The sequence below is a fragment of the Prunus dulcis genome, chromosome 3 (assembly GCF_902201215.1).
Source record: "Prunus dulcis chromosome 3, ALMONDv2, whole genome shotgun sequence".
NCBI lineage: Eukaryota > Viridiplantae > Streptophyta > Magnoliopsida > Rosales > Rosaceae > Prunus > Prunus dulcis.
Window position 1 is genome coordinate 17,881,643 of NC_047652.1, and position 22,424 is coordinate 17,904,066.

At 38.9% G+C, this 22,424-nt stretch overlaps 3 protein-coding genes and 1 pseudogene across 3 annotated transcripts; 2 read left to right on the plus strand and 2 right to left on the minus strand.

Annotated features, from left to right (window-relative positions):
* Positions 1 to 2,640: 2,640 nt before the first annotated feature.
* Positions 2,641 to 4,819, minus strand: LOC117621906 (annotated as a pseudogene).
* A 5,768-nt stretch (positions 4,820 to 10,587) lies between these two features.
* On the plus strand, positions 10,588 to 13,542 carry LOC117621907 (receptor-like protein 7). The gene has a single exon (XM_034352436.1). It carries the CDS (start codon positions 10,588 to 10,590, stop codon positions 13,540 to 13,542), a length of 2,955 nt encoding a protein of 984 aa, XP_034208327.1.
* Positions 13,543 to 15,372: 1,830 nt separating this feature from the next.
* On the plus strand, positions 15,373 to 18,834 carry LOC117622081 (long chain acyl-CoA synthetase 8-like). The gene is made up of 10 exons (XM_034352613.1): positions 15,373 to 15,758; positions 15,917 to 16,080; positions 16,182 to 16,284; positions 16,447 to 16,601; positions 16,705 to 16,934; positions 17,212 to 17,329; positions 17,695 to 17,826; positions 17,955 to 18,089; positions 18,197 to 18,403; positions 18,493 to 18,834. Exons 2-10 carry the CDS (start codon positions 16,027 to 16,029, stop codon positions 18,655 to 18,657), a joined length of 1,299 nt encoding a protein of 432 aa, XP_034208504.1. The 5' UTR covers positions 15,373 to 15,758; positions 15,917 to 16,026; the 3' UTR covers positions 18,658 to 18,834.
* A 142-nt stretch (positions 18,835 to 18,976) lies between these two features.
* On the minus strand, positions 18,977 to 21,733 carry LOC117622080. The gene is made up of 6 exons (XM_034352612.1): positions 21,254 to 21,733; positions 20,503 to 20,648; positions 20,059 to 20,227; positions 19,786 to 19,884; positions 19,497 to 19,579; positions 18,977 to 19,401 (listed from the first exon to the last, which is right to left on the minus strand). Exons 1-6 carry the CDS (start codon positions 21,653 to 21,655, stop codon positions 19,254 to 19,256), a joined length of 1,047 nt encoding a protein of 348 aa, XP_034208503.1. The 5' UTR covers positions 21,656 to 21,733; the 3' UTR covers positions 18,977 to 19,253.
* Between the last annotated feature and the right edge of the window lie 691 nt (positions 21,734 to 22,424).

The following is a 22,424-nucleotide window of genomic DNA, read 5'->3' on the forward strand; positions in this document are numbered from 1 at the left end:
TTTTCAATTTCCCAATTTGCTTATTTGCCTATTTTCCAAGTGTCCTTTTGTCTTATTTACTATTTCGAATTTTCGAATTTTTATGTTTTCAGAGTTTCCTTTATTTCCTATTTCCTATTTCCTATTTTCCTATTTTCCTATTTTCCTATTTTTCTATTTTCCTATTTTTCTATTTTCCTATTTTCCAAGTTTCCTTTTGTCAAATTTCTAATTTTCCAATTTTCCAATTTTCCAAGTTGCTTTCTTTTCCAATTTACAATTTCCAAATTTCCTATTTTCCAAGTGTCCTTTTTTCCTTTTTCCAATTTTCCAATTTTCCAACTATCATTTGATCCTATTGCCTACTTTCCTGTTTCCAATTTTTCCTTATTTCCTTTTTCCAATTTTCCAATTTTCCAATTTTCCTTTGATCCTATTGCCTACTTTCCTGTTTCCAATTTTTCCTTATTTCCTTTTTCCAATTTTCCAATTTTCCAATTTTCCAACTTTCCATTTTTTCGTATTTCCGATTTTCCAATTTTCCTTTTCTTCAATTTCCAATTTTCCAAGTTTCCTTATTTCCCATATCCAAGTTTTAACTTTTCACTTTTCCAAATTTCCAATTTTCGTGTTTTGCTATTTTCCTATTTTCCAATTTTGTGTTCTGAAAATCGCAATAAATGCTTACTTACATAGTCCTATTTTTGGTTCCAATCCACAATTTCCTATTTCCCATTAAGGTTTGGTTTTTTGTCGTTTGGAAGCCAATTTTATTGTTGTTAATGTCTTGTTGTACTGCTGTAACTTACAGCCAAGGAGTTAATGGTGTAGTTTGCAATCCCATCAATTGAATGCACCAACACAAAACCCAATTTACCTCATATAAGTTCGTACATATAACTGAACCTTCCTATATAGAACTGCAACAGAGGCACCTTCTTAACGGGAAAGGTAATTAGTCTTACTGAAAGGCAAATATTCTCCACTCAACCTAACCATATAGTCGTTTACAACTGGAGACTGAATGTACCTCTATTTGTTTTGTTGCAGGCAACAGCTGTGAATTGTCCCCAGTAATACTTCAACATGTCGGATGTCCGCCCTCCTAACGAGCATGTGAGTTACCCGGGGGACCAGCCGTGGCATGTGCCATTCCCATCTCCACCTCGGACTCCCAATCATGATCCCACTTCATCTGGAAGTGAGGCTGAGACTCATGATCCGCTTGACAAAATCTCTGCCGTCAAGCACCACCTCCAATATATGTCAAAGGCAATGGATTGGTGGGAGAGTAAGTGCGATATTCATGGCCAAGTTATGGGAAACTTGGCCAACAAGTTGAACAAAGCATATGCTGGAGAGGTGAAGCAAGCTCTTAAAGCAAAAAGTCGGAGCAAAGAGTTAGAGTCCTTGAAGTTGAAATTGGAAGACAAAAAGAAAAATGCCCTCGAAACATTCACACAATCTGAAGAATATAACCATGAAATGGTTGAATGTTTCAACAACGGCTTCGAAATGTTCCGAGATTATGCTTCGGGCATCTCACCAGACCACAATTGGAGTGAAATTGATGTAGCTGGTGTCTGGCAGGTACTGAATATGGGTTCTGATGGAATGGCTCATCATAGCCTCGTGCATGCAGTGAGAAGAAAGGACAAAGACATGGATCTTTTGATGGACCTGTAGTAACGGTGAATGCTGCTTCAGTTCATCTCACCCGAGTACATGGATCTTTTGTTGCCTTCATGTTCCTTTCGCGGGATAGATAGTATTGTTCAGTTTGGGAGGCGATTTCTTTCGCATGTGTGAAATGTTGTATGTAATGTGTATGTATTGTATGTACATTGACTTAATATTGCATTTGTATTGTGTTTGTATACCCTTAATACTGTAATGTGTATGTATATTGCCCTAATATTGCATTTATATTGTACTTATATTGCCATTCTATTGCCTTCGTATTGTATATTTATTGTGGCCATATTGCCCTACTATTGCCTTCGTATTGCATATTTATTGTGGTCATATTGCCTTCGTATTGCCTTCGTATTGCCTTCGTATTGCCTTCGTATTGCCTTCGTATTGTAGGCATATTGCCCTACTTTGGAATATGATGAGGACTGGAAAATAAATCCACAGGCTCAGAATCACCAATTTTGCCTCCTTCAAGAGGCGTCCCATGCTTGTATGCAACCCTCACAGCTTCATCCTCGTTCAACCTCGCTTGTGAAGTCCCAAACTTCATGTCATCTTTGCTATTTGCCAATTTCAGTTGCATCAGCTGGCCGTGTCTAGGTTTTTTTATCTGCTTTCGTTTCATTTTTAAGCTCTGCTTTGAATCAATACGTGGCATATTGGCTGAATATGGGAGTGACAAGATCAATTCTTACTCTCCCTAAGTGGATAAAATAGATGCTCAATATGAATCCTTTCCTCCACAAGTTTGTGTACAGTGCCGTACGTTGTGTGTTTTAGGTGCCACACTGGCTTATTAAAATTGATGCTTGGCCATGAAAAACTTTTTGTTTTCTTACTTTTAGAAAAGTACATATTTGTGTCCATAACTAAGTTTGGACTGTTAACAATCATTCAGAAGAATGGTAGAAATAAGCTCCACTGTGCCAATCCACGCAGTTGAACAAAGAAATTGTGTTCGATACACAGATGACATGTGAAACTAACATTAGCATTCTCCAATAAGAAGACTTCTCTTCTTTCCCACCCCTCGTCGAATGAGAAAGAAAGAAGAGGGACAAAACACACACTACCAAGTTAAGGTGACATTACAAACCTAAAAAATATCCTCATCAAACTTATAATGCTCCTTTTTTTCTTCTTTAAAGCAAAACTTCATTCAAACTGAGATAACCACGTGCTCTCGATAAGCACTCCGGAATTATTTGCTCATTATCTGCATAGCCTTCTGTCTCAACTTGAGGCTTGGAAGGAGCTTTGGCACCAGGAGGCTGCTTCTTCTTCATCCCACTCACAATGTCATCGATTCTGAGAAGTAGGCAAGCAGCTTCTATGGCCGTTTTAAAACTCTGGGCCTTCACGTTGTAGGCATCCCATATCTGACATCATAATTCCTCAAAATGAACAGCCTTACCAACAAAATAAATTTATTGGGAAATTTTGTAATAACCACGACAACAGCACTTCCCCTCACATGAGTGCTGTCGAAATATATTGGGAGAAGCTCTAAACTAGAACTACCACTGAAGCAAATCGACAATATAAACCAGAAGATTGACACTTATGCCATATCAATAAAGGGACATATAATGGATACATTTGAGAACAATACTACATTAAAAGTCCTATTTCAGAGCTTTCAGCAAATATAAATCACCCAACAAATTTGAATATTGAGATAGCGAAGGAAATAAAAGAGAGCAACAATAGTAAGCCAAAAAGATATCCACCTATCTTTTTCTCTTTCACATCAGTTATCACACCAGTGTTACCATCAATGCCAATCCATGATTTTTCACCATTTGCATGCTATGGAAAAAAAATTGTGGTTAGGATCTAAATGATGCATCATATTCTGACCAAAATAATAATGATGCATCAGAACGTATATAGAAATGACAAATCATAACAAAACTGAACAAAGCCATACAAAACAGATTCAAACCTTTCCCTGCAGCGCCGTCATTGTTCTAATCACATTCACCCCGCAATTCTGAGCCAAAGTACGTGGTATAGCCTCAAAAGCTATACCAGCAGCTTCATACGGCCACTGTTTTACCATAAAAACACGTGTAGCCATAAAACTCCAATAAAATGCATGTAAAGTGAAACCACAACTAATTCTTAATCTAAAGTATGTCAACGAGCATGTGAATTGAAGTGACAGCCAGTTTATTCACATAATTTAGATTTCTACTTCCACAAGGAGTTATTCTTGGACGAGTTTTACACAAGAAATACCAAACTTTTGGATGAGGAAAGGAGCTTTTACCTTTTCTATACCTTCCACAGATGAACTCTTTTGCTTCAATGTAGCAGATACAGTTAACTGTGTAGCACCACCAGCAGGCCCAAGTTTCGGATTCTTGAGGATGTTTCTTGCTACAGACATGGCATCCTATGACCAGATATAAGGGAGTAAATAAGACATTTCTGCATAATATATTTATTCTACGTAATGGGGACAAAGAAGTAAAACCATTATACCTGCAAATTCCTTTCCACTTCATTTCACAGATCCTTACTAGGACCTCTCAAGAGTACAGTACATGCTTTAGGCTCTTTGCAATCAACAATGAATGCAAAAAACTCATCACCAATTTTCTTAACCTCAAATATCCCACCGCCTGTACCAACATCAGACTGTTGCAATTCATCTGGTCTGTTAACAATTACGCCCCACAAGCCTTGGCAATTCGGTTATTATGTGTTTTCCACAACCTCCTCATTCCACTGACGCCGGCCTTGCTAAAATAATGGCATGCCAAGTCACTAAGCCCCTTTTCTGTGATAACCACATCTGGTTTAAACTTCAATATTTGCACACATAGCCTCTTGATGTATTCTTCTTCCAATTGTAGCAGGACTCCCCAATCTTCTTCTTTAAGCAACTCAGCATTTGTTTGGTTCTCGCCTTTCTTAAATTCGAGAGGCCAATCAAGAAGAATGATGCGTTGGTTGAAAATCTTTCTTCTCATTTTTCCAGGTGCAATAACATCTTTGTTAATCATTACTCCTTTGCGAACCACTGAATCTTCCGACTGGCCACCAGGAACCTTCTCAACCTTTATGTACTTTTTAATATCCATTCCCGCAGACCTTGGCCAAGGTCCACCCCTACTATTGTGGTAGCGTCAAGTGCAATTCACGGACATGAAGAAATTTACCTCATAAATATGCCTCCCCCCTTAAACCCTCAATTGCAAGCTTGAGTCGGTAATATTTGATCTTCAAAGGGTCAACTTTATCTATCGACATCCCAGCACTGAGATGCTCGATGAATTTGACGGTCAAGATTCCGCAAGACGCACTGTGAGGCCAATTAGTTGGGAAATTAGAACTGCAGTTATGTCAAATTTGGATAAACATCACAAAATTCACAAACGTTACCCATCTCGTTGTTGTGGCACATCTGCAATGCTGCACACTGAGAATGGCGTATACATCGACATCATCAGCCCCTTTTGCTTCACCTCTTCAACCTCAGAATCATCATAAAAGTGCATATCGAACAGCACTCGTGCCAGCGTATCGCTAATAGGGTGCAGAAGCGTAACCAGCTTTGAACGTTTCGTATAATCAATATAGGAGTCATACAGGGTTGCAGTATGTCTTACGAAATCAAGTTCGATTGCAACCCAATGAGACCCTTTCAGATTATATGGAAAATACACCTTCCGGACTTTTGTCCAAGCTTGGGCATAGCCGTGTTGCCACGTACCACGCACAAAGTGATGTAAATTCTTCACCTTACTGGCTGGAAGGTCAACGGTGTTTGAACCAGCAGCCTTCTTCGATCCACGTTTCCTGGCCGTCGGTTTGAACGGCTCTAGAAATTGCTGCACAAATTTAAATGAAGGCATATTAGAAAAGCACAACCGACAACAAATGAAGCACAAATTGCTGCACAATGGTTACATGTTTACCTGCAAGCAACAATCTGCCGTTGTCCAGTCCGTTCCAAAAACCAACGGATGAGATAGTTGCTTTTTGCGGATAAGAAAGGTTGCCATGTCCAGGTGCTGAAAGTTGACACATATAATATTAGCACAATTTCATACAACTCTACACTTAAAAAAGGTGAGAAAACAATTGAATTATCGTAATAAAGTACAGCTTTGTGTATCGTTACCCTTGAGCTCATCCATTCGGTTTCATCGACAAGTCGGTAGAAAAAATCAGCGCCCACTGAAAATGATTCCAGCTGCACCTCCGCACTACAAAAGGCAAACTTGCAGCGGTTACTTGTGTAGTCATGTCATAAATATGACTTTGTTGATGAAAAAAATACACATGTATATTAAAGCAAACTCTGCATTCTCTCATTAGTGTATGACTACATAGTAGAATAGGATGAATATTGGAATTGAAAGGTCAAGAATCGTAATCTGATATCGCTTTTCGAGGCACTGCAAAACTGTAGTACTGCCTTCACATCTTCAATGGGCAAGGATTTGGATGGATCAAAACATGGCGGGGTTGCAGGCGCAGCCGACACAGTCATCGTCCTCTTCTTCCTCAAAGGATCTGTAAATGGGCTCAACAATGTCTGCGCCGGGCGCTTCTGTCTGCTCCCTTTACCTTCCACTTCTTTTTTTTCAACACTTGAACTACCTTCTTCATCACCAGCCATAGTAACTGTGGGTAGACTTGGAGGATTCATCAAACCTCCCGATGGCATACTCTTAGTGATTTTCCAATCTTCTAACAGCTTCATGACTCTTTGGCAGATTTCGTCACACCCAGCAACATCTTCCGGGGTAGGCAGCTCATCGGATTTTGCCAGGTCAGCTACTTCATGCACTTCTGAGTGAGGAACTGAAGCGGCCATTTTTGCCTCTTCAACTACCATGGCTGCGGAAGGTTCGGCTCCATCACCGGGGACTTGTGTTTCCATTACTGCCGGTTCTGTAGGCGGACTTACATAGGCATGTAATGGTGACAAGTCATTGTTGCCTCCTTCATTCATATGAGGACTACCGAGGTCCTCATGTCCTTCCCCAGCTTCATTCACCCCACCATTTTGTTTTTTCAGCTGCTCTATCTCCAACTTAAAATAATGCTCCATTGAAGCCAGGGTGTTGCGGAAATCCTCCACACACTTTGTATTTTTTTCAAACTCTTTTTCAGCTTTCATTGACTCCTTCCGTACCTTGTCTTCCAACTGATGCACTCTGTCGCAAAGTGCTCGATTTGATAGGGAAACTTTGGCCAATTCATCCTTTGTCCTTTGAAAGTCACGCTTCAAAGTGCGTAACTCTCTGGCCGCGACTGTACCCTGCACTAAGTTATAATGCATGTGTTACTATGCAGGCCACAAAATATTGCAACTATACAGCAGTTATTTTCCTATTGTAATATGACGTATATCTTCGAAAAAATGTAATGCTTGCCTTAGAAGACGACGGAAGGGTTGCAGTTTCGTCAATGTCCTTCTCTTTTTCTTCTACAGAGGCAGAAGTGCCGGTTTGTTGTTCAGCGTCATCGCCCAACAAGTCAACAAGTTCTTCACTGTCGTCAGCCCTGTCACCCCAAGTCCAATACGGCTGCTGCTTGTCCATCACAGATGGGCGGAGAAGCTGCACATCAACCTGCAATTTACACATACAATATACATATCAGTAAAGTAATTATATTATATTTTCATATCCCGAACATTATCATTAAAAACTGAACTAACCTCACGGTTCTCGAATACTTGGCTCATTAGCTCATAAAAACGCGGCGAACTATTGCTCCTCCAATGTAGTAAACGAGGGATGTTCGCATTTTCTTCGTGCACCACCAAATGTAGTGCAGCCAACGCTGGAAACACCTCATACGCCCAAATCTGGTTTCAGGAATAAAAGGTCAGTCATTGTAAACAAATGCAATTTAACTTCAACATCAATGGACATTTGCTCACCTGAAGTGCATAGGGAAAACCTTTGAGGTGGTACTCTCTTGGTCTACCGGTTGCCGTTGTTGTTGGTTTCTTTCCAGATTTTTTTGTTTTGGCAGTTTTTGTGGGCACTTTCACTCGCTGGTAATCTGCACAAAGTGCCCTCAGCGGTGACGCATTTGTCTTCGCATAACACACAGCACCCCATGGATACTTCCCAAAGTCTTCAAGGTCTTCCGCCAACTTCAAATATCGCATGTCAATGTGGACATGTTTTTCGCTGCCCAACAGCACAAAGACAGCAAAGTATAAGAATCCAAGCTTGAATACATCGTCCACATCATCGCAATCGAGGAAGGACTTTTCTAATTCCAACAGGTTCACAGCTTTATCGTTGGCAAAGTACTTCCGTTTCAATGAGCAGTTCTCATTCGTGGGAATCGGAATAAAGGGAAGGTTTCAAAACCTTAGCCCTGTCACGATGCAAAATTGCTGCGCCGTGAATTGGATGACCTTCTTGCCAACAATGAATTTGATCCCGTTCAGTTGGGAAACTGTCTTGGGATCAGCTTTCCTGAGCAGCAACCCGTGGACAATCGGAGAAGTCCACTTGAGGTCCTCAATCCCTAGGAGATGACCAAAACAACTCTGTTCAAACATTTGCAGCTGTTGTTCAGTGAATTTCTCCTTGATCGTAGTGATTGCCGTCTTCGTATGGGATAACGACAATGCTTTCCCTTGGAATTTTTGTTCCTCCGCAATCATCAACTTCATTTCACCAACCATATTTCCCTGCATGCCAATATTATAAACAGAATTTCAGTCGGTTGCAATCTACACAATAACAAGCAATAAACAATCACCACTTATGAACAGCCTATTATAGGATATGAAGTGAAAAAAATTCAAAAAATACATATCATAAACAAAACCCCAGCTATTTACAACTGACCTCCTAATTTAATGGCTCAAAGCCAAGTTTCAACACACCCAGTACTCTACCACTCCTGCATAATATAATATCTAAACACACATCTCAACACACCATATAATCACACCATCTAATCATGAGACAGCTTCAGCTAGAATGGGAATGTGCGGTAGCACAAGCCTAATTGACAACAATTCAGGAGTAACGATATAAATCTATCTGACTAGAAAGAGTTTAAAAAACAACAAGATATCGGGAAACAATTTATTCACTTCAAGGTATAATGTAATGGAACATCCTATGAATTAGTGGCAACCACAATACTGACTCTACTATGGCCCTCCTTTCAAATGTAAGAAAATGAAAGAAATTGGCACCATCCCTTCAGTTTTTTCTTAACAAAAAATCAAAGATAAATTCATAAATAAACCATCAAAACGGTATAAAATGTTTGTAAGACATGTACAATTACAAAATTATAAGTTCTCCTCAGAAACAGAGTTCTCTAAGTATCCATACACAAACAACAAAAGCAAAAGCTTAAACAGTTAGCTTATAGCAAAATCAATGTCCCCATTTCTCTAAACCACAGCTGCTGGTGGTAGGTTCCCATCTTCACTCATTTCCCGCTTTCTTTTAAGCACACAATGATCAAGCACAAAACAGCAAACTTTTAAACAACTCATATTACACCACATATGGTTCTAAACAAAACTCATCCATATCCAATATGCAAGCCCTAAACTTAGTAAACAAAGTTATACAAAAATATGTCTAATTAACAAGCATTATTCTCAAACAAAAAGTATGATATGGTTGGGAGTTTACAAGTTCAAAATGATATACACAGGTTAATTGTCTTACACTTTAGATATCATCTTCAACAAACAAAATAGATACCAATTAGACTTGTAAGAAGGTTAAATGCAATGGTCATAAAGACTCATACTAAGCCACCAAATACCAATCAATAACTGCTACAAAAACCATAATAAAACCATACTAAAACTAAAAATACAACTGCACTAAAATGCCAACACAACATCACTACATTAGCAATACACTAGCAAAAAAACACAATACGACAGCAATAGCAACAGCAACCAACAGCAAGCATCAGTCCACAAAGAACAAACCCATTCATTGTTTGAAACAAGGAATCATCATACTAAGATCATTTCAGACAAACCCCTAAAACAATTTCGATGAAACCCTTAAACCAATTTCAGAGAAACCCCTAAACCTTCAACCAATTTCGAACAAACCCCTAAACTAATTTCAGCGAAACCCCTAAACCTTCAACCAATTTCGAACAAACCCCTCAACCAATTTCAGAGAAATGCATAAACCCTAAACCAACTTCAGAGAAACCCTTAAACTGTAAGAAAATGCCGATGAACAGTACCTGTCGCTGGGAGAGGAAGAGAGAAGAGACAGTCGGAGCTGAGTGAGGAGAGACTGAGAGCTGAAGGACCACAGATTCGGAGCAAACCCACCGGAGAGTGAAGAGAAACAGAGGGCAGCGAAGAGACAGAGGCGAGAGAGAACTTCAGCAAAACAGAGACAATAAAATTTCAGCAAAAGTGATATGTGTGCAATAAGGGGACAATAAAAATCTATTTATAGGTTATAGTTCCAAATTTTTTAAAAAAGGGTGGTATTTTCAGTTACAATTATAAAAATGGTGGCATTTAGGGCTATTTCCCAAAAAATAAAATGGAAATAAAAGGAGAGTGGAGGAGGGAAATGCCCTCCTCTCCTCAGCAACACATTTGGGTTCACAAATTATGTTCAAAGCGATCATGTTCGATTATGTCACTACTTTTAATAATTATAGTTTGACAGCAATGTTTGTGGTTACATGCAAAAGACTCTGTGGAACAATGCTTCCAGCAAAATAAATATCAAACCTGCAGACGACTTGACTTTAAAAGTCTTGAAGTGATTGATTTGGCTTCATCACCGATCATCAAGCATCCCCATTTTCCTTGGTTATTTTGCATGAGCTGTGTCTATAAAAGGAGCTTATAATTTCTCCACCCTTAATTGTGTGAGAGCCATAATTAAGCATACATAATCAGAAAACAAAGTTGCGGTGGGAATGGAATCGTGGTGGTCGAAGTTTATTTCTGTATGTAGTTTTATTTTGCTATTACTCAATGCCACTCACTGTTTTTCACCTGTACAGAATCAGGCACTTGGCCAGGTTGATGAGTGCTCAGCCTTGCTGCAGTTCAAGGAAAGCTTTGCAATTAACAAATCTGTTTCTGCAGATCCTCTTGCTTATCCGAAGGTTTCATTTTGGACGCGAGAAGGAGATGGGAATCGGAGTAATTGTTGTTCATGGGATGGTGTAGAGTGTGATGAGGACTTTGGCCATGTTGTCGGCCTTGATCTCCGTAGCAGCTTTCTCTACGGTTCTATCAATTCCAGCAACACTCTCTTCCGCCTTGTTCACTTGCAGTGGCTTGACCTCTCAGATAATCACTTCAATTTCTCTCAAATACCATCAAGGTTCGGTGATGATCTTTCGAGTCTAACATATCTCAACCTTTCAAATTCCTTGTTTTCCGGAGAAATTCCACCAGAAATTTCAAAGTTATCGAAGCTGTCTACCCTTGATCTGTCTTTCAATTATCAGAAAGTTGATGATGACAGTTTCCCTTTGAAACTGACCAATGCCAACATGAGAAGCCTGGTTCAGAACTTGACCGCCATAAAACAACTTCATCTTAATTGGGTAGAGATGTACTCCACTGTGCCTGATATCTTGGTCAATGCATCTTCTCTCACATCTCTCCAACTTGGCGGTTGTGGGTTGAATGGGGAATTCCCAATTGGCATTTTCCACCTACCAAACTTAGAGGTTCTCCATCTGCTCCATAATTCAAACCTCACCGGTTATTTTCCTAACTTTAACAGGAGCAATGCCCTCAAGAAATTGGATGTTGCCGACACGAATTTCTCTGGCCAACTGCCTAACTCCCTCGGAAACCTTCATTCCTTAAATTTTTTGGACATCTCTTTGTGTTATTTTCATCCCAATGTTCCATCTTCAATCGGAAACCTTACCCAACTCAGTTACCTTTCCATGTATTCATTTAATGACGTTTCCAAAGGCAAGCTATCTGTTTCTTTTTCTTGGGTTGGAAAACTAACCAAACTCTACCACTTGGACCTTACAGAGACCAACATAAAGGGAGAATTCCCATCTTTTGTGTCTAACCTGACACAACTTGAACTTCTAGACTTGTACGATAATGAAATATCTGGTCAAATCCCATCTTGGCTTATGAAGTTGACCCAGTTAACCAGTCTAAACCTTGGCGTTAACAATTTGCAAGGACCAATTCCTAGGTCGCTCTTCCAACTCAAAAATCTTGAATATCTTTATCTTTCCAGTAATAACTTGAGTGGGTTGGTTGAGTTTGATCAGTTTTCCAAGCTCAAAAAGTTGAAGGGCCTTCTATTATCTTACAACATGTTATCTGTGGAGATCAGAAATGATTTAAGTGCTACTCTTCCAAAGCTTCAAACTCTAGCACTGGGCGCCTGCAACTTAACAGAGTTCCCAAAATTTTTGAAAAATCAATCCGAATTGACTGAGCTAGACCTTTCTGGCAACTATATTCACGGCCCAATACCGAAATGGTTTTGGAATGCAACTATTGAAACTTTGTTGGAACTCCGTCTCGATGGGAACTTTTTGACAGGATTTGACCAATATCCAGGCATTCTCCCATGGACAAATCTGATCGCTCTGAGACTTGGGTTTAACATGTTACAAGGACCTCTGCCAATTCCACCGGAATCAATCAGATTCTATGATGTCAGAAACAACACATATACTGGAGAAATTTCAACTCTGTTCTGCAACTTCAATTATCTCCAACTTCTCGACTTGTCCAACAACCACCTCAGTGGCATGATTCCAAAATGTTTGGGTAACTCTACTGTTTTGGAATTATTGGCCCTGCATAACAATTTTTTTCATGGATATATTCCTCCAATATGTCCAAGCAAAACTAGTCTGAGAATTGTTGATTTTAGTTATAATCAGTTGCAGGGGAAGCTACCAAGAGGGGTGATGAATTGTACTCAGTTAGAGGTTCTTAATTTTGCAAACAATCATATGAGTGACATCTTCCCATCTTGGTTAGGGGCACTTCCAGAATTAAGGATTCTCATTTTGCGGTCTAATGGATTTCATGGCGTAATTGGGAAGCCTGCAACTAAACATGAGTTCCCAAAGTTGCACATCATTGACTTATCTAACAATGGTTTCTCAGGTATGCTGCCCTCTAACTACTTAGAGATTTGGAATTCCATGAAATCTGTTGAAGAAAATCAGCAAACTTATTTTGGTGTAAATACGGATGACGTCGGTGGACGATACTTTTATTCTTCTTACGCAATGACAATAAATGGAAAAGGTATTGAGTTGAAATATGAAAGTACCCCTTCTCTTCTCACACTCGTAGATCTGTCAAGTAATAGATTTGAAGGAGAGATTCCAGAAGGTCCCGTTGGGAACCTAAGAGGCCTTGTTTTGCTGAACCTTTCCAACAACTCTCTCACTGGTCACATCCCCTCATCTTTAGGGGACTTGGCTTTTCTCGAATCGTTAGATCTCTCCCAGAACCAGCTCTCAGGAAGGATCCCGAGTAATTTGGTACAACTCACTTTCCTTGCATATTTTAATGTATCCCATAACCATCTCTCCGGGCCTATACCACTTGGCAATCAATTCGATACATTCCAGGAGGACTCGTACGAAGGAAACTCAGGTCTGTGTGGAAAGTATCTGCCGAAGAAATGTGAAGATTCTGAGAGCTTAACGCGGCCACCACCATCAATCGTGGAAGAAGATGAAGACTCTGTATTTCAAACTGCACTAGATTGGTACGTGGTTGTGCCAGGAGTTGTTAGTGGTCTGATAGTTGGAGTGATTGCTGGGAACATATGGACGACAGAGAAGCACGAATGGTTTGTGGAGACATTTAGCAGGAGGAGGAAGCCAAGAGGAACAAGGGCTAGGAGGGGACGCAGAACTTAGCTCAAGGCCATGTATCTGTGTGTTATATATGCATGTTTGGTGTGTCCGTAAGGGAAGTATTTGAGCCTTGAAAGAATATTATGTTGTTGTTGTGTGAGGTTTCGTGGTACCAATTGTGTAGTATATTTTGCATATGTGGTGGTTTAAGTTATTTGTAGATGTTCAATAATATATTTGTAATGTATTTCTCAACAAGTACTCAAATATGTCTTGAGAATTTGAAATGTGTTTGGTTTAATAAAGTGGATCACAAGTTATGTCTTGAGAATTTCTTGATTCTAGCTGATTAATTGCGATTGGTTTTTTATGTATTTAGAGACTAACAAACTATTTTAGTAATAAGCTTAATCTTTGAGTACTTGTTTTAATTGTGCTGTAATTTTTCCTATTTGGTTATTAGTGCAAATCCAAGAGAAAATTGCTATCAACTTTTGGCCAACCGAAACAAGTATGCCATTCATTCAAAAACCATCATCTCCCTTGAGATTGAAGAGTTTCTTTAGGAAATAAATGTCCCTTGACAGAAAGAGTTAAAAGACCATATGTTAAGACTATGAAATGTTAAAGAGGACATGCTCTCATAGTCTTGCACCAGTACAGTTAAAGACAGAAATAGTCTGATAATAAAACAAATGTACAGCAGTTTACTGGTTTTTACATGTTTACGATTTAGGACAGCAGAATGAAGCATTACCAGCAGCTATAATTCTTTTTAGGAAGGCCAGGCAACCAAGTAATCCTCAAATAACATCCTCATCTGGGATTATCCTTAAATTCCGAAGTAACAACCTTTAAATTTTGCTTGAATTTACGGTTAACCATTGATTTTTGCCTGAATTTACAGTTATAACATCGACTTTGCATGAATTTATGATTGTGCCATCAATTTTGCTTGAATTTACGTTACACCATTGATTTTGTCTGAATTTACAGTTACACCATCAACTTTTCTTGAATTTACGATTATGCCATCAGTTTTTCTTGAATTACGATCATACCATTGATTTTTCTTCAATTTACGGTAATGCCATTCACTTTCCTTGAATTTACGATTATGCCATTAGTTTTGCTTGAATTACGATTATGCCATTACTTTTCTTGAATTTACGGTTATGCCATTATTTTTACTTTAATTTACGATTATGCCATTCGCTTTCCACGAATTTATGATTATGCAATTGATTTTTCTCGAATTTACGGTTATGCCATTATTTTGTCTGAATTTACAGTTATAACATCGACTTTTCTTGAATTTACGATTATGCCATTCGTTTGCTTTAATTTACCGTTATGCCATTGATGTTGCTCGAATTTACAGTTATGCCATCAATTTTCCTTGAATTTACGATTATGCCATTCTTTGCTTGAATTTACGATTACGCCATTGATTTTCCCTGAATTTACAGTTACACCATCAACTTTTCTTGAATTACGATTATGCCATTATTTTCCCTGAATTTACGGTTATGCCATACATTTTTCTTGAATTTACGATTGCACCATCATTTTGCTTGAATTTACGATTATGCCATTGATGTTTCTTGAATTTACAGTTGTGCCATTGATTTTGCTTAAATTTAAGATTAGACCATCAGTTTTGCTTAAATTTACAGTTATGCCATCTATTTCGCTCGAATTTACGATTATGCCATTATTTTCTTGAATTTACAGTTATGCCATCGATTTTGCTTGAATTTAGAATGCCATTGACTTGAATATTTTAACTGTATAGCCGCGCGGCTGTACTGACAAGACTACAACGGCGCGTTTTATGACTGGATAAACGACCACGAAACCAAACCACTTATAACCTTAGATAAGGCACTTATTTTACTCTCTGGCTTTGGATAGCCATGGCTGAAGCTTCAAGAGTTCTGCAGACCACTCTCATTCCCAGCTTCCATCCACAACACAGAAGTCCCATATTTCAGTCACTCCCATTGAATTTCCGCAGAAACCCAATTCAGTGCACAGTCTCCACAAGTAACAGCACCAAAGCCACAGTGCCCCAGAAAATCCCATGGGGCTGTGAAAGTGATTCTTTGGAAAACGCTTCTGCCCTGCAGAAATGGCTGACTGACTCGGGCCTTCCACCCCAGAAAATGGCCCTGCAAAAAGTGGAAGTTGGGGAGAGAGGACTGGTTGCTTTGAAGAATATAAGGAAGGGGGAGAAGCTGCTCTTTGTGCCTCCCTCTCTGTTTATCACTGCAGACTCAGTAAGATCTTCTCTGGAAAATTTTCTGAAAGTTACTCAAATGCCCTTTTCTTTATTTCAATTTCATAAAATGATTTGGCTGCCAGTGATTATGTATTGGAAACTAATGCTTTTCTCTATCTACGATGTTTGTTGTGCTTGTCTTGTTTTAAATGTTAGGAGTGGACTTGTGGGGAGGCTGGTAAGGTGTTGAAGCAAAATGGTGTGCCTGACTGGCCATTTCTTGCAACCTATCTGATTAGTGAAGCAAGTTCCCTTGAATCTTCTAGATGGAGCAACTATATTTCTGCCTTACCAAGACAGCCTTATTCACTTCTGTATTGGTAAGCATTAAGAATCTCTTTTCCATGATTTGTTCCAATGGTGGAATTTTCATGAGTCTATCATTTATTATGGGAAGAGTCTACTCAGGCTTTTTCTACAGCCTTTATATATCATTTCAGGACTCGCGAAGAACTTGATCGGTATTTGGAAGCATCACAAATTAGACAACGGGCAATCGAAAGAGTTACTAATGTTGTTGGAACGTATGGCCCTGTATTTTCTATTATAATTTTCTTCAAAGCTTTGTTGTTCTGTCATTTGTAACTTTTGGCATATACCATTCTCAACTAAATGTTGTATTACTACTTTACATTTATTAAATTGCAATTATGATGTGCTTGTCCAGTCTGTGATGCTGGCTGCAGGTTGTTCAATTGGTTATGGTTCAGCATTGACTTTCACAGACAATTCAAATAAAATTAAGAAAGGAACCAAGGGAGATGCAACTATTTTAAAGCCAACCATCATGACAGCAGTTCCTGCTATTTTAGATCGTGTTCGAGATGGAGTTCTGAAAAAGGTGAAGTGGATATTATTCACCTTGTATGTGGTTGTTTAGCATCTGTGATTCAACCATATAGGTCTAGTATCCTTTCTAGGCTAATCACTTTGAAGTATTGTAGGTTGAGGAGAAAGGTGGGCTAGCAAAGAATCTTTTTAACTTCGGATTTAGACGGCGACTGGCAGCTGTAGAAGGAAGCTGGTTTGGGGCTTGGGGTTTGGAAAGGATGGTGTGGGATGCCGTTGTCTTCACAAAGATACGCTCAATACTCGGAGGACGCATTCGCTTTATGCTTTGTGGTGGTGCTCCATTGTCTGCTGAGTCACAGCGGTTCATCAATATCTGCATGGGGTAAGTGCATTCTCATCTTGAGATAACCAGATAGTTGAACAAATAACCTCTCTTTTTTTCTTCATAGATATTAATGCCAATAATTGAAGTGAGCCCTCTATTTGATTAGGGCAAATGCATTTTCTGGGTGGAAAGTGCTTATGTGCTTGTAATGTGTTGGGAGTAGTATCTGTACCTATTTGTTTATCATTGTACAATTCATATTGTCACAAGTGTGCTGTTGATTCTAATCATGTGTAAAATGTAGTTAATTTTGCATGCCATGGTTTTTAAACAGGGCTCCTATTGGGCAAGGATATGGCTTGACAGAAACATTTGCTGGAGCTACATTTTCTGAGTGGGATGACACAACAGTGGGCCGTGTTGGCCCACCCCTTCCTTGTGGCTACATTAAGGTATATTAAATTACTTATTTTCTGGGAAAAAAGTTACTGAAAATTTATGACCAGAGCAGGATTTTTTAAAAGGAGAATATTATCTGAGTGTCATGCCCAGCACATTATTCAGTTATTCTAGCTTTTGTTCTGAGAGTACTGTCTTCCTTTTTATTCTTAGATGATTAGTCCTAATTGACTACTTCCTATGAGTATGAGAATATATGTTTATATCTGACTTTTAGTTTCAATTTCTGCAAGTTTCACTGAACAAAGGAAGACGTGATATTGTACATCTTATCAGGAATTTATGCTGTATATGTGTGTGATATACTAGGTAGGATTTAGAGTTGAATATTAAAGCTGTCTTTTATTTGATGATGCAGCTTGTTTCTTGGAAAGAAGGAGGATACTTGGCATCTGACAAGCCTATGCCTCGTGGGGAGATTGTAGTAGGGGGATTTAGTGTAACTGCTGGTTACTTTAAGAATCAAGAAAAGACTGATGAGGTGTATAAGGTGAATTCTCTAATGGGCCTGTATGCGGTTTTCTGTGTATGTGCATGTGTTTCATCATGATCTTCATTCATCACAGCCTCTAGATAGGGGCACTGAACTGATGATTGGTGACTCATTACATGCTACAGGTTGATGAGAAGGGCATGCGCTGGTTTTATACGGGTGACATTGGAATGTTTCATCCTGATGGATGCCTTGAAATTATAGATAGGAAGAAGGATATCGTTAAACTCCAGCATGGAGAGTACATTTCCCTTGGAAAGGTGCGTTTAAAATTTATATATTATTTCTGGTAAATTATGTTGCCAGACAAAGCACCCTGTAACTTTCTGTGGGATGCTAATTACATTGGTCGCTGCCTTGCTTGCAGGTTGAGGCTTCGTTACAATCAAGTAATTACGTGGATAATATTATGGCATATGCAGATCCCTCCCACAACTACTGCATAGCTTTAGTTGTCCCTGCACGTCAGGCCCTCGAGAAGTGGGCCCAAGAAGCCGACATCAAATACAATGATTTTTCTGAGCTGTGTGGAAAAGCTGAAACAGTCACTGAGGTTCAGCAATCCCTCTCTAAGGTCTGTTCATCTTTACTTAATATCCACTAGATGATTGCTGAAAGTTGAGAGCCTTTTTGTCCGATCTAAATATGAAAAATCTTGTACAGGTAGCAAAGGCAGCAAAATTGGACAAGTTTGAAACTCCTGCAAAGATTCAGTTGCTAGCCGATCCATGGACACCCGAGTCTGGATTGGTTACTGCTGCTATGAAGATTAAGAGGGAACAGATCAAGTCCAAGTTCAAAAATGAGCTGCAGAAGTTGTATGCGTGAACAAGAATGGTTTATGTGTTTCCCTAGGTTGCGCTATATATTTTGGTATTTGTTGGTCCAAAATTTTCTATATCTCAGTAATTTCAACGCTATTACTTTTGCACCTGAAATCATCTGTTCCGATCCCCCTACCCTGATATCGCTTGTATAAAAAAAAGCGGCTACTTCTAAGTTTTAGTTTGATGCGGTTGAATGGCATGAAAGAGGGAGCAAGCATGTTTCACATGATAGTTGGGAAGAATAATATGCTAGAGCACAACTGCTGCCTAAGATAACTGAAAAGATTCTTGGTGCCTAATTACAATGACCACAAAAAGTATAAAACGGAAATGAGTTTCATATCCTTCAAACTTGGACATTGTTGGTAGAAACTACGTTGTTTAAATGGTAATTACAACATGCATCTAAAGCAATGTGAAAATCCTAATTCTTCGATGTGTTAAGCTACATCAAGCTTCAAGCATCTAATAAGTCTCCCATCAGAAGAAAGATCTGAGTTCCACTTGTATGAGAAGCTAATTGTGGTATGTATAACTGGGATAACATTAAAAATGTTCCTGAATGATTGTATACGTTCCTTGCCTGTAGAGTAAGCTTCATCCATCTTCTTCATGGTGCAATTTCGGATCAGTAGGGCTCGGTGAATTAGCTTCTGTTGATAGAGATGGCCGTAAGGCAAGATACAGAGCAGGGCCTATGAGTGGCACCAATGACACAAAGAGAAGCCAAAAACCTTTGTCAAACCTGCAAAAGAGCGTGTGAATATTGCGCCACAATAACCATTGCTAGAGGACTTCTGAACAGAAACTTAGGAGAAATATAAACATAAAAACAATCACCATTTCCGGGACGTCATATCGTTATAGACCCAGAATGGAGCAAATGCAGATAGCAGAGTGAAATCAAGGCTCATCACATGGATCTGCATCATGAAGTTCCCAAATGTGGGACATTTTAGTGAGGTCTTACATGTTTGCATTAAACTAATAATGATGAAAAAGAAGCACTTGAGCACATAAGTTATAGGAAAATGCAGACGTTCAATGTGTTGCATGATAGCCATCCTTTTCAAATATAAGAAACTAAAGAAATTCCGGTGAAATATGTGTTAATGGTTGAGTTACTTACAAATTTACTTCCATTGAAGTACTGATAATATTCCTTCCAGTCAGCCCCATCGGCTAGACCTGCATAGATAACGATGCCCAGTCCTGCAGCAAGTGATATCTGATGTGTAATGGAGTTACTTGCATTTTCCAAAACAAAGTGAAAAATCGATGTTACTGCAGTTATATTCAGCTATCATTAGTACAGCAACAATAACAGCTGCATGTTTAAATCAATCTTTTGATATATCACAAACAACATAAAAGCATGAAGAAGAAGTGAGAAGTTTCTTACCCAAGCAGTTAATTTAGATTCAAGAAAGTTGAGAGGCCATTTTGTCAGCTCACTTTCATCAACAGGAGGTGGTGGTGGTCTCCAAAGCACAAAATAGGGAAGAAGAGCATAAGCCCCACCAAAGAATGAAAGTATCAAGAAAGGCCAGACAGGAACTTTGCTTTTTGAGCTACAAATAAAAGGATGGATAATTCAGATAAAATCCGATTGTGAAATATTGATGGACAGGAAACTTAAAGAACATTGCCACAGCTTCAGATACAAGGGTGGAAATTCCTCCAAGAAAATACTGAATATATTAAGGGTGGAAATATCCAAGATTCATCTCAGATACACTACAAACAGAAATTAGAATCCTAATCACAAAACAAAAGGAAAATGGGGGCACAAGAAGTACATGACATCATCAAAGAATTGAATGAGAAGCAAAGAAAATAACATTACCTTCTCCCTGTTGGAAGCAGCAACATGCTATACACCAAAGGCCACAAACCCATTATGTACCAGACGGACACGAGAACTTCATTCATTCTGAAACCATCATCTCCCTTCAAATTCAAGAGTTTCTTTAAGAAATACATGTCCTGTGACTGAAAATATTAAAGGACCATCCGTTAAGAATACGAAATGTGGGATGATAGAAAAGCTTGTTTTGTAGTCGTTGCAAAGATCAAATGAATAACAGGGACTTCAAATGTTTGTGGACGTGCTCTCACTGTCTCACACCAGTTTACTTAGAAGAAAGAAATAGTTCAATAAAAAATTTACTCCAGCTAGGGATTATTGGTTTTTCCATATTCACGATTTAGGACAGCAGAATGAAGGAGAACCAGAAGCTTTAATTCATCTTAGGAAGGACAGTCAGCCATGATAGTGTCTTAGACATTTGAACAGTTTCACTTGTTGCTTTTAATAGTGTCTTAGACATAAGTAATCATTTCAGATCGGAACATTATTCTCTCAATACAAGAAATTAAACCTTCTAAAGGTAATTTAGTCAACACAAAAAAAATAAGCAGAACAACAACAAAAGCATAAATTGCAATGAAATGTCTTTGCTCCTAGCTACAACTACTTCAACAAAGCAGATCGAATTCTGGCTTATTAAGTTGCAAAGAAATGAAATACTAAACAAAAGAACTTATATATATATATATATATATATATATATTAAAAATTCATAATTCTACAATACCGGGGTCTGGTCTGGAGCAAGATTGAACACATAGTACAGCAGTGCACCCCACAACACAAAGAGCAAAACTGAGGTTGTCCAGCTCCCTCCATCAGCACCATTTTCACTCTTACCAAGTTCACTTTCCAAGGAAGCACTCTCGTTCAGAACTGGGTCTTCTGGTTTCTGACTATTTAAGGTACTCTGACAAATTTGAAGAGGACCCTTTTGAAATGTAAAGATTGAAGTTTTACCATTGTGGGTTCCAGAAAAGATTGAAACTTTTGAGGTTGTTTTGGAATGTGAAATTCTGGCCTTTAGGTTTTGGGTTTGTAATGAAGTTCTGAAAGTTGGGTTTTTGAGAGGAAGAGATGGGAAGGTGGAGAAGAAGTTGCAGCAGATGAGGTTGGCATTAGCCAACATGTTGGAAGATTGAAAGATTATAGGATTTTGATATTCCAATTCATGCTGTAGCTTTTTAGTAGTGAGCTGAGTCTACCAAAACGGTGTCGTCTCAAGGTTTCAGACCATGACAAGAAAGGTCATAGCGCGCCTTTAATAACTGCAAAAACGACCACAAACCAATAACCTCAGATAAGGCACTTCTTTTTACTCTGGCTTTGGATAGCCATGGCTGAAGCTTCAAGAGTTCTGCAAACCACTCTCATTCCCAGTTTCCATTCACAACACAAAGTCTCACATTTCAAAATTTCCGTAGAAACCCAAATTCAGTGCTCAGTCTCCACATGTGACAGCACCAGAAACAGAGTGACCCAGAAGATCCATGGGCCTGTGACATTGATTCCTTGTAAAACGCTTCTCCTTTGCAGAAATGGCTGACTGTGTCAGGCTGTCCACCCCAGAAAGTAGCCATACACAAAGTTGAAGAGGGGGAGAGAGGACTTGTGCTGTGCCAACTATTTTTTATTTATTTATATTTTTACTTTTGATCACTGCAGAATCAGTAAGATTTTTTTTAGAAAATTTGTTGGAGAGTTACTCACTTTATTTTTCTCTTAATTAGAAAAGTGATTTGGCAGCCAGTAATTATGTGCACCTGTATTGGAATTGGGCACTACAACACAACTTTTTCTCTCCCTATGATGTTTGTGCTTGTGTGTTTTTGAATGTTGGGAGTGGACTTGTGGCATCAATGAACTTTTGAGTATAGTATTCTTCAAAGCTCTGATTG

Bases quoted from the DNA above. Each gene is read 5' to 3' on its own strand.
- LOC117621907 (XM_034352436.1), top strand. From the start codon at position 10,588: ATGGAATCGTGGTGGTCGAAGTTTATTTCTGTATGTAGTTTTATTTTG.
- LOC117622081 (XM_034352613.1), top strand. From the start codon at position 16,027: ATGGAGCAACTATATTTCTGCCTTACCAAGACAGCCTTATTCACTTCT. The intron at 16,285-16,446 runs GTATGGCCCTGT...TGCTGGCTGCAG, and splicing joins GTTACTAATGTTGTTGGAAC to GTTGTTCAATTGGTTATGGT. The intron at 16,935-17,211 runs GTAAGTGCATTC...GTTTTTAAACAG, and splicing joins TTCATCAATATCTGCATGGG to GGCTCCTATTGGGCAAGGAT.
- LOC117622080 (XM_034352612.1), bottom strand. From the start codon at position 21,655: ATGTTGGCTAATGCCAACCTCATCTGCTGCAACTTCTTCTCCACCTTC. The intron at 20,228-20,502 runs GTAATGTTATTT...TTTTATTTGTAG, and splicing joins CTGCTTCCAACAGGGAGAAG to CTCAAAAAGCAAAGTTCCTG. The intron at 19,402-19,496 runs GTGATTGTTTTT...GCTCTTTTGCAG, and splicing joins GATATGACGTCCCGGAAATG to GTTTGACAAAGGTTTTTGGC.